The sequence below is a fragment of the Elephantulus edwardii genome, unplaced genomic scaffold (genome assembly GCF_000299155.1).
Source record: "Elephantulus edwardii isolate Elephantulus edwardi_28Jun2011 unplaced genomic scaffold, EleEdw1.0 scaffold00217, whole genome shotgun sequence".
In the NCBI taxonomy this organism is placed as follows: domain Eukaryota; kingdom Metazoa; phylum Chordata; class Mammalia; order Macroscelidea; family Macroscelididae; genus Elephantulus; species Elephantulus edwardii.
In genome coordinates this window covers 14,845-31,039 of record NW_006399967.1, presented here as the reverse complement: position 1 = coordinate 31,039, position 16,195 = coordinate 14,845, and the positions used below count along the sequence as shown (strand labels likewise).

Below are 16,195 nucleotides of genomic sequence, written 5' to 3'. Positions count from 1 at the left end.
CAAAACAACTATAAGATATCATCTCACCCCACTAAGAATAGCAAAATTTAACAGAACAGCAAACAACAAATGCTGGTGAGGTTGTGGAGAAACTGGAACCCTTATTCACTGTTGGTGGGAGTGTAAAATGGTGTAACCTCTATGAAAGGCTGTATGGTGATTTCTCAAAAAGTTGCAAATAGAAATACCATTTGACCCAGCAATTCCACTACTGGGAATATACCCTAAAGAAACCATAACCGCCATCCAAGCAGATATATGCACACCCATGTTTATTGTCGTTTTGTTCACAAAAGCAAAGAGCTGGAAACAACCCAAGTGCCCATCAACAAACGAATGGATAGAGAAGCTGTGGTATAGTCACACAATGGAATAATATGTTGCATTGAAAAACAAAGACCTCATGAAATATTATACAAAATGAGTGACCCTGGAGGACATTAAGATGAGTGAAGTATCTCAGCCACAAAAGGACAAATATTGCATAGGTCCAGTATTATAAAATGGGACTGACATCAGGGTTGAGGGAAGATAGAGAAGGAGGGGAGGAATGATGTACACTGCATTGAAACAGATGAGTAGATAACTGTTTAAAAGGGATATATGTTTGGGTATTAATGTCATGACAGGAGTCCAGAATGAAGGCTGCACAGTGGAGTGGACTTCGAGGGGGGATTGCATAACAATGAAAGTTTTTCTTTTACTTTTCGAGGAGAAGAGCAAATTGGGAGGGAAGAGTGTGGGCAGAGAGAAAAGTGCAACAGTGAATGAATGGAAACCCCAAGTCTCTAAACTTTCATTAAAATTAATTTTAAAAAGAAAAAAATTAATTTTAAAAAGTAATGCATCTAAAAAAAAAATAGTATCTCAGGACCAATAGTCCTCTAGGTCTTGACTGGTTTCTGGTTTGTTTGTTTTAAAAAGCTGAAGTTCTGTTCCACATTTCCCCCCTTTTTATCAAGGCTCATCTGTTATAGCCCTTGTTAGAATAGTGAGCGGTGGCGGCCAGGCACCATCTAGTTCTGTTGGTCTCAGGGGAGATGAGGCTGTGTGGTTCGGGTAGACTGTCCTGTGGGCTAGTTTCCTCCCTGAGTGTCTTCTTTCTCATTTACTCTGCATGTTGTTGTTGTGTGCCTTTGAGGCAGAACTGACCTGTAGCTGACCCTCCAGCAGGTTTTCAGCAGGTAAATCACACAGGAGAATGTTCCTCCTTCTCCCATGGAGCGGCTGGTGGATTTGAACCGTGCACAGTTGAAATTGCAGCACAGCTCCTTACCACTCGGCTACCACTGCTGTGCCTGAGGCGAGACTGATAGTTCTATCTTAGATGGCCTCTGTCAAACTGTCAAGACCCCAAACTCTTTTTCTAAAACTAGGCTATAGGACACACTTGATGAACAATGTTTCCCAGTTGGCTGTGATACTACAAAATGTGTGGCCCTAAGCCATCAACACACAGTCCACTGATGTTTTAGTGGTGTCTGTGCTAACGGACGAGGGCTCTGGAGGTGCAGTGGTTTAAGTGCATGGCTGCTAACCAAAAGGTCAGGGGTTCAAACCCAAGAGCTGCTCCTCAGGAAGATGAGGCCGTGCACTTCTGCAAAGTCTGTGGCCTTGGGATTCCTGAGGGCTTGTCTGTCCTGCAGGGTCCCTGTGAGCTGGAGACTCCAGGACAGTGGGATTTTAGGGGGCTCAGTGGTGCCCAAAACTAATGACATTTTGTTCCTGTTGTTTTATTCAAATGTGCCTGACCGGACCTGCCCTCATTTCTCCCCACTCCCGGGGCTGGTCTGCGGTGCCCGCCGGTGGATGCTGCATATACAGGCCTCTCCCAGAAGAGACCGGGATGGACACGCTGGGCAGCCCCGCTGGAGACACCTCATGTAAGTGTCCATGCCTGCAGGTGCGCGAGCACTGGCCTCCCAGGTTTCAGTTCGCTGGGATCCAGTAACCCTGAAAATGGTAACGGTTAGGGAAGGGAGTGGCCTCCGAGGTCATCCAGGAGCCCAGAGGCCACCTCACATGGGTCTCTCTGGACCCACTGCAAGATTCTAAGGTTTTCAAGGTTGTCTAAGGTTTTAAAGGTGTGGTGCACAGGGACCCTCAGAGATGGACTGACCGGGAGACGTCAGCCACGGGCTCAGGCACCGACTGCGGATGGCTCAGGGCCGGGCAGTGCCCCACTCTACTGGACGTAGAAGTGCTGTGAGTGATCAGAATCAGCTCCACAGAATCTAATAGCTTCAGCACTGACTAAAGGTTGGGAGAAGTACCACGAAAGAAAGGCCTGGCAACTGCTGCTGTAACTGTGACAGCCAAGACCACCGCGTGGCACTGTTCCACTCTGTCACACAGGAGTTGTCACGGCTTAGAATGGACTGAATGGAGGGGGAGGGGAGCAGAGCCAGAGCGAGCCCCCGCTCCCCCCCACATCGGTCCTGTTCTCCCTTGCAGCACCCCCAAACACTTTAAACTTCAACGGGGCGCATCGAAAAAGAAAGACGCTCGTTGCCCCTGAGATCAACATCTCCCTGGACCAGAGTGAGGGCTCCTTGCTGTCCGATGACTTCCTGGACACCCCCGATGACCTGGACATCAATGTGGATGACATCGAGACCCCCGACGAGACCGACTCGCTGGAGTTCCTGGGGAATGGCAACGAGCTGGAGTGGGAAGGTGAGGAGCTGGGGTGGCTTGGCAGTAGCATCCTCGCCTTCCACGTGGGAGACCCAGGTTTGAGTCCCAGCTGGTACACTTGCATGTACAGCCGCTTGTCATCTGTCAGGGGAGGCTTGTGGGCTGCCGGGCAGGTTTCTCTGGGGCTTCTGGTTTAAGAGACCAGGAAGAAAGGCCTGGTGAGTCGTGTCTGGATAACATGTAAACTTACGGAGCACCTGGGCCATTGCACATGGGGTACCAGTGTTGGGGGGCCTGCTTGACGCCCACCAGCAATCACCTGGGTGTCTGCCACCGGCCGGGAAGCCTTCGCCATTCTGCCCGCTGGCCTCCTGTCATGGTCTTTCTGAGGTGGCTGGATCTGTTTTAGCTTCGTTTGTAGGTGTTCTGGGGAGTAGGGATCTTTTCTTGGTCTGTGTTTTACGTCCTTTCAGCAGCTCACAGCCCTCCCTCGTGTTCTGGTCACACACTCTGGCTCTAGGCCTGTGCGGTCAGCATTCAGACCAACTGCCCAGTGCTGCCCTCACATCTCATGCAAAGCCTCATCTGGGCTCTCTGGGGGACAGCTCCTTGGAACGCCCGGAGCCCCTGACACTGAGGGCACAGCAAGAGGCAGGTGGGGGGACGAGGGTTACACCCCAGGCCCTCCAACTTCTTACACATTTGTGTGCCAGACGGGTGTGTTTTCTGGATATGGTTCCCAAAGGCCAAGACCCAAACCAAGTGCGTCCAGTGGGCTCAACGTTAGGATTTCTTTTTGAGGTGGTTCAACTTCTTGTGCTTGACTACTAACCAAAATGCACAGCAGAAGAAAGACCTGGTGATCTGCTTTATGTAAAGATTGCCAAGCCCACGGCCATTAAGTAGATTCTGGTTCACAGTGACCCTGTGGGACAGTACAAGGCTGATCTACAGGATCTCCGGGGCTGAAATCTTTATAGACACAAACATCCTTCTCCCAAGGAAGAGCTGGTTGGGTTTGAACCCGTCACCTTTCAGTTCACATCCAATGCCTTAATCACAGTGCGACTGAAGTACCTTTCAGTAAAGCTGGAAGCTAGGAGAGCTGTGGTGGCACACAGGAGTATGGGGCCACCAGGTGTGGAAACGGACTCCTTAGCAACCAGCCACGGTTGCTTCCCTAGGGGGCGGGGGTGTGTGACCCGCACCCCTAACACTGTCCGATGGAGTGACACAAAATGACTCCCTGGTCCTGGAATGCCTGGAGAAGCCAGTACAGGGAGAGAGGCCCCCAGGGCAGTGACGTCATTAGGATTGGTGTCACCGTTGCCCAGGACCGTAAGTCATCATAACCCCTTTGGCATCAACCAATGATGTCAGGAGGCGGACAGGAGGACCAGGGTGCGAGAAATTGGAGGGTCTCAGTCTTGGACATAGGAGAGGGGCGGGGCCACATGTGGGGCAGGGTGTCACATGTGGGCCAGGGAAGGCCCACACGTGGGGGGCAGGGTCCATACATGGGGCAAAGGGGAGGGGGCCACACCAGGGGCGGAGGGCCCACATGTGGGGGGCGAGGGGCCCACACGTGGGGTGGGAGGGTAGGCCACACGTGGGGGAGGCCACACATGGGGCATAGGCGAACCCCTGAGTGGGTTCATGCCTGGGGCGGGGCCTGGCGCTGAGCCACGGGCCAGCCAGGGCGTGGAGGGGCTTGGCTGTATATGGGGCAGGGTCATGTGCAGAACTGGGCCAATCAGGTGGGGTCTTGAGGGTGAGGGCCACAGTGGAGCATGAGGGACCTGAATGGGCAGGACCACACTCCTCTCCAGGCACCTGAAGAAGCAGAGCCACATCGGTACCACACCTGGAAGGGTGTAGTCCTACTAGGGGCGGTGCTGGGCGGAGCTACATGTCCTGAGGAACTGTGGACAGAGCCCGGAGAGGCAGGGCCATGCGTGTGGCGGAGCCATGTGGTCATTGGGCCGAGCCGTACTTGGGACGGGGCCTGGAGGCGCAGGACCATGGTGTAGGTGCGAAGTTAGAAGGGGTGTCCTGTAAGAGGGATGAGGCTGTCCACTTGGCCCACCGTGGGTGTTCACCAAGCTGTCCTTGTCACAGGACGTACACACTGCATGGGGTGACACCATCTCCAGTGACAGCTCTAGACGGTTATGCTGAGGTTAGGTCCTGACTGTGGTGCCTGAGCTCCAGCCATTTCAGGGTGGAGCTAGGGGCCCCGCACGCACAGATGGTCAGCGGCGCTCTGTAAGGAGAGACAGGCCTATAGAGGGCGGTGGTCAGAGCTCAGAGCAAAGAAAGACTCGAACGAGAGGAGAGCAGGTCCTCGGTGGATGATGTCTGCACAGCTCTCGGCATGAACTGGGTAGGGGTCAGGGATGCTTCTTCCACATCCCACAGTGTGTGGGACCACCCCACCCTGGAGAAGGGTCCACAATGCACTGAGGGGTACGAGGGATGGGGTGGCCATCACCTGGGGCAGAGACTAGCTTTGATCCTCGCCCCAACCCAGGTAGGACACAGGTGAGGCTCTCGCATTGACAGAAGTCCCTTTGCGCAGACATGCTTCCACTGTCTGGGGGAGGCCAGCAAAGGGAGTGTCCAGGAGGGCTTCCTGCAGGAGGTGGTATGTGAATCAGGACCTGAAAGGGAACAGAGAGAGGAAGGTGGTCAAGCTGTGCAATAGGTGGGAAGCGAGCCCAGACGAGGCTCAAGGGAGAACCATGGGTGCTGTGGCCACCTGTGGCCAAGGTGCGAGAGGGGGGAGGTGGGCGGGGCGTCTGAAATGGCATGGGGTCCCTGGCACACAACGCAAGAGCTCCAGTCACCCCTTCGTCCACCTGCGGCCTGCTTCCAGATGACACCCCAGTGGCCACTGCCAAGAACATGCCCGGGGACAGTGCGGACCTGTTTGGAGACGGCGTCACGGAGGAGGGCAGCGCCGCCAACGGGCGCCTGTGGAGGACGGTGATCATTGGGGAGCAGGAGCACCGCATCGACCTGCACATGATCCGGCCCTACATGAAGGTGGTGACCCACGGAGGTGAGAGCTGGCGGGGGGCCACTCTGACCCTCAGCCTCGGACGTTTCACTCAGGGTCAGGGGCGCTGGGGTCTGGCTGAGGCTTGGGTCACAGGAGGTCACGGACTGCGTGGCCGGAGAGGGAGTGGGGAGGGTTTGCAGGTTATTCCGGTCACTCTGAGGGTTAACACGCACCCACCACTGCCCGCAGGCTACTACGGCGAAGGCCTCAACGCCATCATCGTCTTCGCGGCCTGCTTTCTTCCCGACAGCAGCGCCCCCGATTACCACTACATTATGGAGAACCTCTTCCTGTGAGCGGGGTTCCCCGGGGCTGGGGACCTGGGGGGCGAGGACCACGGCGGGGCGAGGATGGGGCTGCCCGCGAGCAGAGAGGACCCGCCCCCATACAGAAGTCAGAACCCCGAGGACCAGGGCTTTCAAGGTCGTCATTCTGTAGCAAGCAGATTGCCAGGCCTTTTTTCCGAGCACTACCTGAGGACTATTTCAGACCTTTTAGGTCCCAGTCCAAGACTTCACCTTTTGCACCACTCCCCCTGGGACATTAACACCTGAACAGGTGTGCTGGCCCCTCTGTGTGCTGGCACCTGTGGGGCAGGTGTGGGCCCGGTTGGGTAACTGACCGCCCTGACTCAGCCCCACTGCGGCGGGGGTCTCTGTGGCCGTCCAGGTACGTCATCAGCAGCCTGGAGCTCCTGGTGGCCGAGGACTACATGATCGTGTACCTGAACGGCGCCACGCCCCGGCGGAGGATGCCAGGCATCGGCTGGCTCAAGAAGTGCTACCAGATGATTGACAGGAGGTGGGCGGGGCCGGGGCTGGAGCCAATTGGGCTGGGGGGTGTGCTGGGGCGTAGTCCTCAGACCTGGATCTGAGTGAGGGGGTTGGGATCTGGGGCAGGGCCTTGGATGGGGCTGGGAGGGGGCCTGGGGCGTGGAGACCAGAAACGGGTTCTTTAGAAGCTCTGGTGGGTGTGTGGTAAGGAATTGCACTGCCAACTCGAAGGTAAGCAGTTTCAACCCACTGCTTGCCCCAAGGGTGAAAGATGGGCAGTTTCTCCTCTTGTGCAATTTTTTTTTAAAGCATCTACTTTTATTGCTTCTCGGCCTTTTGGCTAAGATCAAGTGTAAAGCATGTACTTTTATGTGTGCGCGTGCGTGTGTGTGTGCCGTCAAACTGGATCTGACTGGTACAGGAGAAGAGTGTCTCTCCAGCAGAGCATCTCGAACCGCGTGCCTCTGGCATTGCAGTGCAGCTTCTTGCCACTAGGCCACCAGAGCTCCCTTCCTCTTGTGCAGTTTACTGCCTGAAATCCCAATAGAGGCTCAGCCAAGGGTCACACATAACAACAATAACAAACTCTTTATAACAAGTGATTAATTATAGTAGAACTGACCTGACTCAACTGAATTGACCCAACGAAGAGCCTGCTCCCAAACAGGTTCGCAGCCAGGGCATCCGGGTGAGGACCCCACTCCTGGTTCAGGGGACAATACTTTGTAACGGGTGGGAGAGTGTACTCTGCCTATCCGCCTCTGTCCCTGGGCCGTTCCTGTGCACCATGGAGTCCCGCTCTCACGCTGCTCACGGGCGAGGGGGGGTCTTAGAGACTCAAGAGGTGTGTCTTTGTCCCCTCAAAGGACCCCCAGCTCACAGACAGTGTCAGGGCCTGATAGGTACATGGAGGTGCAGGTAGCTGGTACAGGCGGACCTCAGAGCTACTGCAGGCTCAGTTCCAGCCCCCTCAATAAAGGGAATATTATGAGTTTTGCTGTTCCCCGGTTCATGTGGAAGTTACGACTCCACTGAAGGCACTCAATGGTCAAACCCGCAGGGCTGCACGTCCTGTGGGTCAAATCCACCAGCTGAAGGTCAAGGTGGGAAGCTTCCTTCCTTAAAGACACAGAGCCCCAGGGCTGGTCGCTGGGAGTCCAGTCGGCAGGAAGGTTGTTTTTTTAGTTTGGTAGTCTATTAATTGTGCAATAGTGATGAAAAAGCTTAAAATGTGCAAAAAATTACCAAAATGTGACATAGAGACATGAATATAAACTATGGGAAAATAATGTTGACAGATTTGCTCAGCAAAAGGTTTCCACAACCCTTCAGTTTATAAAATTTAAAAAAAAATCACACCCACACAACAAAAAAACACCCCAACAATATCTGTACTATAAAGCAATGTGTGATCAAATAAGGTGTCTCAGTACAGGTAGATACTGTACAGGTGTCACTACAGGTAGATCCTGTACAGGTAGATGGTACCAGTATACAGCATAAGTACCTGGTGCAGGCACACAGTACAGGTACATAGAGCGTCTATGGAATGAACGAGCGAGTGGTGAATGCAACGCCCACTCTCCATCCATCCCCCCCTCCGGCCCTCCCTCCCCCAGTGCTCACACCTGGGGCCCATCGTCCCCCTTTACCTCTCCTACAGGTTGAGGAAAAACCTGAAGTCCTTGATCATTGTCCACCCCTCCTGGTTCATCCGCACGGTGCTGGCCATCTCCCGCCCCTTCATCAGGTGAGTGGGGTGTCACCTGTCTCCGTGGCCAGTCAGGTTGGTAGTTGAGGTTTTGGAGTTTGGGGGCTTTTTTGTTTTTTTTTTTAAATTAATTTTAATGAAAGTTTATAGAGACTTAGGCTTTCCATTCATTCATTGTTGCACTTTACTCCCTGCCCACACCGTCCCCCCCAGTTCACTCTTCTTGAAAAGAGAAAGAAAAACTCTTTCATTATTATACAATCCCTCCCCCCAAGTCCACTCCACACAAGAATACCCAATCATATATACTCCTTCATTCTGGACTCCTGTCATGACAATAATACCCAATCATATGTCCCTTTCAAAAAGTTCTCTCCCTCATCTGTTTCAATGCAGTGTACATCGTTCCTCCCCTCTTTCTCTGTTTTCCCTCAACCCTGATGTCAGTCCTGTTTTACAACAGTGGCCTTATGCAGTATTTGTCCTTTTGTGACTGAGATATTTCACTCACCATAATATTCTCCAGGCTCATCTATTTTGCATAGTATTTCATGAGTTCCTTGTTATTCAGTGCTGCATAGTATTCCATTGTGTGAATGAATATACAAGAGCTTCTCTATCCATTCGTTTATTGGTGGGCACGTGGGTTGTTTCCAGCTCTTTGCTATTGTGAACAAAGCCACGATAAACATGGGTGTGCAGGTCGTTGAGGTTTTGTTCTGCATTTTCAGCATCTTATCTTGCTGGGGGGTCCACAATCCAACAGTCAGGAAATCAAAAGTCAAGTTGCTTTAGGAAAATCAGCTGTAAGGTCCTCTCCAGAGTGCTAAAGAGCGACGATGTCAGTCTAGAGACTAAGGTTCACTAGTCTTCAGGCCACAGTCTTCACAGTTACATGCTATGCATCAGAGAGCTCGACAATGAATAAAGATGACAGAAGAATCGATGGCTTTGAGTTGTGGTGCTGGAGAAGAGTATTGAATGTACCATGGACTATCAAGTGAACAAAGAGGTCTGTTCTGGAGAAAGTGAAACCAGGGTGCTTCTTGGTGGCCAGGATTTCAAAGCTCCATCTCATGTACTTTAGGCTCATGGCCAGGAGGGACCAGTCCTTGGAGAAGGACATCATTATTTGAAGGGTGGAGGGACAGCACAGGAGAAAAAGACACCGGATGAGATGTACTGACATGATAACCAGGACAATGGAGGTAGGTGTGTTGGAGACAGAGAGATTGGCTCAGGACAGGGCAGGCTTCAGAGCTATTGAACCCTATGTTCTCTAAGAGTCACAATCAATTTGATGGCACATAACAATAACAACATGACGAAGATGCGATAATGCTTTTATAACAAAAATGGAACTGGTTTTATTCTATACTTATTAAGTGACGAGGCATAAGGGAAACACTGTGGACCATTTTCTATTGTGACAGGTAAGACTTTCATGTTCTGCTCTGGCGAAGCAGGTTATCCCCAGGCCTTTCTTCCTGGTCTTAGTTTGGAAGCTCTGCTGAGACCCGTCCACCAAGGCTGACTCTGCTGGCATTTGAAATCCCGGTGGCATGTGTTCTGGCATCACAAAAGCACACAAGCCACCCCCGTGCGACCAGCTGACAGATGGGGAGTGGAGTGGGGAGAACGAGGAGGGAGAGAAAGCTGAGTGTCCTCATTTAGGATGAGAAGATTAAGCCTGATGCTGGGGCTTATGAGTCAACGAAAACTGCAGTGTCCTGATGGGGCAGGAGCCTTTCCCGGAATTTTCCCTCCCGAGAATCCCCGTGAGCCGGAGTGCTGGGATTAGGGGTCTCCTGTCCCCTGAGACGTGGATGTGCATCTGGTGGTGGGTGGGGTGACGGGCCTATAAATACTGGTAGCATCCATGCGTATTTATAGACCCGTGCTCGGGCGGCCGGGATGGGTTCTGTGTACAATTTAAAAGCTTCTGAACCACTCACCAGCTTCCACAGAAGCTTCTGGAACTGGACAGAGCCAGCTGGCCCCTGAGCCCCTTCAGTAGGTTCTGCTTTCTGTCTGAGATTCTGTGTCTCCCCTTCAGGCTGGCGGGGACGGGGGGCTCTCCAGTTCCAAGGATAAATTAGTTCATTTGTTTGATTTGGGGAGGTGTCCCCAAAACGAGACCTTCCATGCTTTCCCGATGGAAGCAGTCAGCCACTGTGACAGGTCAGCTGCACCTCCCCCAGGCCCTGGACCTGTTTGTCTTCACTGAATTGTGGTAAAAGAAATAAAACACCGAAGTCCAGCCCATCGCCACCCTCGTGCGCGGGAACCACCCCCCTCTGGTTTTCGGGCTGTGGATCTTTACAGGAGGAGATGCACCCTCTCCCTAGGAGCAGCTAGTGGAGTCGAACCACCAACCTTTCAGTTAGCTGCCCAACACATAACACACTGCGCCAGCAGGGCTCCAAACACAAGGTGACATCGGCTGACTTGTGCCTCCTGTTTGCTCTCTTGAAATTCGTTTTGGTCGCTGTTGAGGAGGTGGTGATGGGTCTAGCGTGCCCTCAAGGCAGAACTGACCCACAGCTGGCCTGCTGACGGCTTTTCAGTGGTGGAGATCACACAGGAGATTGGCCCTTCTCCCACTGGGCAGCTGCTGGAGTCGAACCACCAAGCCTTTGGGATTGCAGAGCAGCTTCTTACCACTTGGCCAGCAGCGCCTCCTTGGGGTGGAGGATTTGCACAGCAGTCATTTCTCCCCGTCCAGTCAGCGACATCAACCACTCAAGCTGGGCCAACGCTCTCACCCTCCTTTCCCGAAAGGCTGGTGCTTCGGACCCACCAGCAGCTCTGCTTCTGAAAATCCCACAGCCCTGGGATCCCTGCGGATTCTGCTAAGCCCCGCGGGGTCACTTTGAGAACGAAGCAGCTTGTGGTGATGGGTTAAGCTTTGGGGGTGTTCAGAATTGTTCCTGCCCCCAGAAAACCTAAACCCATGTTCCCAAAGACAAGAAGACCCTCAACAAGATGAGTGGGTGCAGTGGCTGCAGCGAGAGCTCGGGGGTGTTGAGGACGGTGAGGGGACACAGCGCAGCTGTTCACACACTCACAGCCCTTCGTGACTTGACGATAGCTGACAGCCACAAGCCTCCTTCCTAACTTCTCCAGCTCGCAGCCGTTTAAATGTCCTGCTGTTGGTGACACTCGCTGTGTATTGTGTCCTTCCCCAAACGTGGTCATCACCCCATCCAGACTGTCAGCGTCCATGAGCCAGTCACCCCCTCTGCTCTCCCCTCGGCCCTGCTTAACCTCTAGCTGGCTTCCTGTCTCCATACGTTTGCCTGTTCTAGAGATGTCACTTTAAAGACTCAGGTGCGCCTGGTCCACGCCAGGGTATTTTCATTTGCTTCGTATGCATGTGAAAGGTGCGCGTTGTTTAAGGAAATCAATGCCTTTGCTCGGTGGTGTGGACAGAGGACCGAATGCATCACGGGCCTCAAAAACAACAAAGCCAGTTTGGACGCAGTGCAACCAGCCTGCTCCGTGGAGGCCAGGACGACCACGTACGTGCGGCAAGCTGTCAGGAGAGGCCAGACTTTGGAGGAGACACCAAGCTGGGAAAGGTGGACGGTCAGCCAAAGAGAGGGAGACCCTCACAGCACACAGCGGAGATTGTGGGGCCGGGGCCGAGTTTCAATCTGCCGTACACGGGGTCGTTATGAGTCGGAGCTGACTTGATGGCCCCTAACAATTCTGGTGGCCCAGCGATAAGAAGTTGGGCTACCAACCCAAGGGAACATGGTTCGAATCCACCATTGGCACCACAGAAGGATGGGCAGTCTCCTCCTGTGCGATTTACTGCCTCCAAAATGCCACTAGAAGGTCAGCTAGGGGTCAGTTTTGACTCAAAGGTAAATAACGACAGCATGTGAGTTAGAGGGGACACCCCAGGATGAGAGTGAGGAGGCCCCATCTCACGTATCAGGAGCGACCAGTCCCTGGAGGAGACCATCCATCAGGCTGGGAAGGAAGAGGAGGCCCCTGCAGGCCACGGTGACTGCGGCAGTGGGCTCGAGCCTGGCACAGGCTGAGGCTGGCACGGGGCCTGGCAGCGGGCCGAGCTGTCCTAGGAAGGGGCTGTCACAGCCTCCACCAAGACCTTCCCTTGGCCTGTGTTTCTCCCTGTTGAATGTATCTAGACCCAACCCTGCTTGCTGACGGTGAGCAGGATACGCAACGTCTGCTGCTGAAGGTCAAGGACTACGGCCTGTGGATTATATCTCAACATCAAGAAGATAAAGGTCCTCACCAGAGGACCAACAGTCAACATTATGATAGATGGAGAAAAGATCCAAGCTGTCAATGCGTTCATCTTGCTTGGATCAACAGTCAACACCCTTGGTACCAGCAGTCAGGAGGTCAGGAGATGTATTGTACTGGGCAAGTCTCCAGTCAGGGACCTCACCAAAACTCCTGAAGAGCAATGGTGTCAGTTTGAAAACTAAGGTGCGCCTGATTGAGATCATGGTCTTCTCAATCACCTGCTATGCATCAGAGAGCTGGACAGTGAATAAGGAGGACAGAAGAATTGATGCCTTTGGGTGGTAGCGTTGGAGAAGAGTACAGAATATCCCATGGATGACCAGGAGAACAAACTGGTATGTCTTGGAGAGGGGGTGGCCCTGGAGCCAAGGATGACCAAGCTTGGTCTTTCATACTTTGGACATGTAGTTGGACGAGGCTATTCCCTGGAAAGGGACATCATGCTTGGAAAGATGGAGGGTCAGTGAAGGAGAAGAAGACCCCCAACGAGATGGACAGAGATGGTGACTTCAGCAATGGGCTCTGGTGACTCAGAGGTGGTGACGATGGCACAGGAGAGGCCAGGGCTCAGAATGGCTGTGTGTAGGGTTACTGTGAGTGGCACTCAACACGATGACACATAACAACACCAAGAGGTCTCTTCAATGATGGGGGAAGGGGAGGGGAGTTTGTTTTCTAAAGCCACACCCAATTGGGTATTTCTGTTATAGCAACGAAGAGAAACCAAGAAAGCATTTCAGGAAGAACCTCCACCTCCCCCAGGACACACTGCTGAGTTCCGGCAGCGCGTTCAGTCCTCCTCACCAGCAACTCACTGCTCAAAATCTGCTGTTCTTTGACCTTCCTCACTCACTGTCCATCCACATGCATGAGACCAGAAGAATTACCACGACCTGGGTCGGGTGCATGTGCTCCTCCAGACACCTCTGCTCCTTGGGCTTTTGAGAAGTCCTTCCCAGGCGACTTGACCAACTTGACACCTCGGATTGCCTGACTGGGGGCTGATGGTGGTCCCAGAGAGCAGGACATTGTTGACAACCTCTTGCAGATGTTGGCAAACTCTACTAAAGCCCAGCAGACAGACTATCCTTGCTTCTCCGCCCAACCTGGTTCAGGGGGCCCAACCTGGTTCAGGGGGCCCAACCTGGTTCAGGGGGGCCCAACCTGGTTCAGGGGGGCCCAACCTGGTTCAGGGGGGCCCAACCTGGTTCAGGGGGGCCCAAGCCCAATTGCTCAGCTAAGTTGCCTCTTGGTTCCCTGGTGCTGCTGTTGCAGAAGTACCACAAAGGGGTGGCTTTAACGAACAGAAGTTCATTCCCTCACAGTTTAGGAGGTTGCAAGCCTGCGTTCCGGGTCCCTGTGCCCGAGGAGAGGCTCGCTGTCCATGGTGCTGGGGGAACGCCCCTGTCTGTGCTCTGTAACCCCTGGCGTTCCTCATACTTCCTGATTTGTGCCGCACCCTTGTGTGCTGAACCCAGTCTTTCTCAGAAGTCCTTGGATTGAGATTGTGTGCTACACTGATGTCGTCTCATTCCCAGACAGGATCACGGACTCAGGCATGTAATTATCTGGTGCCTTGGGGTGGCGCAGTGAATGGGCAGGGCAGCGGTTGGAACACACTGGCCACTCTGCGGGAGGACGCTTTGGCAGTTGGCCCCCCGTGAGGGTTTCAGCTCTGGGAGCACACATAGGGCTCTGCTGTCCTGTCTGGGGGATGCTGTGAGCTGGACTCATTGGCAGCTGTATGTGTGTGGCTCAAGCTGACATGAAGTCACAGCCACCCCATGACACAGCATAGATGCCCCGTGTGGCCTCCTGAGCTGTCATCTTCATGGGAGCAAAGCACCTGGTGGTTCTTCTGCAGAGCGTTGAGGGGCTCGAACCCCTGACCTTTGGGTTGGCAGCCGAGCGCTGTAACGTTACCCCACCGACACCAACAGGTTGAAGCTTCAGGAGCCAGCACACATTCGGGAGAAGCCCCTGGGGCTCACTGTGCCCTCCTTGCCCACACGGAGGCCAAGCTGGGGGGAGGGACCGAGGCTGGAACAAGGCATGGAGGGAGGGGCCTGGGTTCCAGCGGCCTCCACACCGAGCACCGTGGGGCCTCAGGTGTCCCCCTGTCTCCTCAGCGTGAAGTTCATGAACAAGATCCAGTACGTGCACAGCCTGGAGGAGTTGGAGGGCCTCATCCCCATGCAGCACGTGCAAATCCCGGACTGCGTCCTACAGTGAGTAACGCGCCTGCCCCACGTCCACCGCAGGCCCCGGTCCACCCCCCACCTTCCCCTGCGGTGAGAACGCAGCCCAGCCAGCACCCAGGGCCATGTCCACCGCAGACCCTGGTCCACCCCCCACCTTCCCCTGTGGTGAGAACGCAGCCCAGCCAGCACCCAGGGTCATGTCCACTGCAGACCCTGGTCCACCCCCCACCTTCCCCTGTGGTGAGGACCCGGCCCAGCCAGCACCCAGGGCCATGTCCACTGCAGACCCTGGTCCACCTGCCACCTTCCCCCGCGGTGAGGACCCAGCCTGGCTAGTGCCCAGGGCCACATCCGCCTGCTGTCCCCGGTCGCACTGTGACCTTTCCCTGCAGCGAGGACCCTGAGCCACCCCCCACTGGGCCAGCACCCAGTGCCACGCCCACCCACTGCAGTGAGGACCCGGTGTCATCTCCCCTGGTGGGTCCAGTGCCTGAGGTGACACGTAACAACAACAACAACAATTCTGAGGGGCTCTGCCGATGCAGTGATTAAACACTCAGTGAGTCATGAAAAGGTCAGTGGTTCAAATCCACCAAAAGAGCAGGTGCAGCGCAGCCACCAAGCCCGAGACCCACGGAGGCCCCCCCAGGCCCCCCACCAGGCCCCTGAGGCCCACCAGGCCCCCGGAGCCTGCAGCCCTGACCTCCCCTGCTCGTGGGTCGCCTGTGCTGTCACTAGTGTGCGTCACGGACACGTCCCACTCTGTGCCCCGCAGAGCAGGCATCTCCGGCCTCGTTCTCTTGATGCCAGGTGACAGTGTCACAATGGCACGTTGTTTAATATGGACGTACCACAATCACAACAAAACAAAAGCCTTTGGCAGAAAACAAACCAGCCAGCCACCGTGGGGCCTGTGGGAGCCAGAGCCCTGCGACGGGCTTGTCTTCTGGGGTCATGGGTGTCCCGTCTGTGTCAGGGTGCGGACTACCCCCTCCTGTTCTCTCCTTTCTTAGTGCAGAGGCCGGGGTGTCCCGCTATGACAGGTGCCTGCCCTGCACACATCTTCCCGTGTCACGTATGTGTCACTATGCTTCTGTGTGATGGTGGGAGTGACTGCCCACCATACTCGCTGCTCGGGGCCGGGTGTGTGTCAGGTACGTGTCTCTGTGTGATGGGAGATGACTGCCCACCGTAATCACTGCGCAGAGACACTCGGGCTGCATTCGTCCTCAATCAATCTGCTTGTGCCTCTGCCTGTTGCTGTGTTGTTGTCAGATGCCATCGAGTCAGCGCTGGCTCACAGAGCGACACACGCAACACACACAAACCCGCTGGATCCTGCATGGTCCTCCCACCGTCACTGTGGGGCCTCCAGACTGAGGGACCACCGCTTAGTGTCCTCCCAGCTCAGTGTCCATGTCCCGGCTCTGTGTCCCTGTCCCGGCTCTGTGTCCGTGTCCCGGCTCTCTGTCCCTGTCCGGGCTCTCTGTCCCTGTCCCGGCTCTGTGTCCGTGTCCCGGCTCTGTGTCCG

The 16,195-nt window shown here is 54.6% G+C and overlaps 1 protein-coding gene across 1 annotated transcript in view; it reads left to right on the top strand.

Moving 5' to 3' along the window:
* Positions 1–16,195, top strand: part of ATCAY (ataxia, cerebellar, Cayman type) — a gene marked incomplete at its 3' end in the record, with an annotated part of 69,318 nt that overhangs the window by 47,403 nt on the left and 5,720 nt on the right. The window contains exons 2-8 of the mRNA XM_006897956.1: positions 1,825–1,883; positions 2,455–2,676; positions 5,513–5,698; positions 5,888–5,990; positions 6,368–6,499; positions 8,135–8,221; positions 14,593–14,691. Coding sequence (XP_006898018.1) covers positions 1,825–1,883; positions 2,455–2,676; positions 5,513–5,698; positions 5,888–5,990; positions 6,368–6,499; positions 8,135–8,221; positions 14,593–14,691 — 888 coding nt within the window. The remainder of the gene's footprint in view (positions 1–1,824; positions 1,884–2,454; positions 2,677–5,512; positions 5,699–5,887; positions 5,991–6,367; positions 6,500–8,134; positions 8,222–14,592; positions 14,692–16,195) is intronic.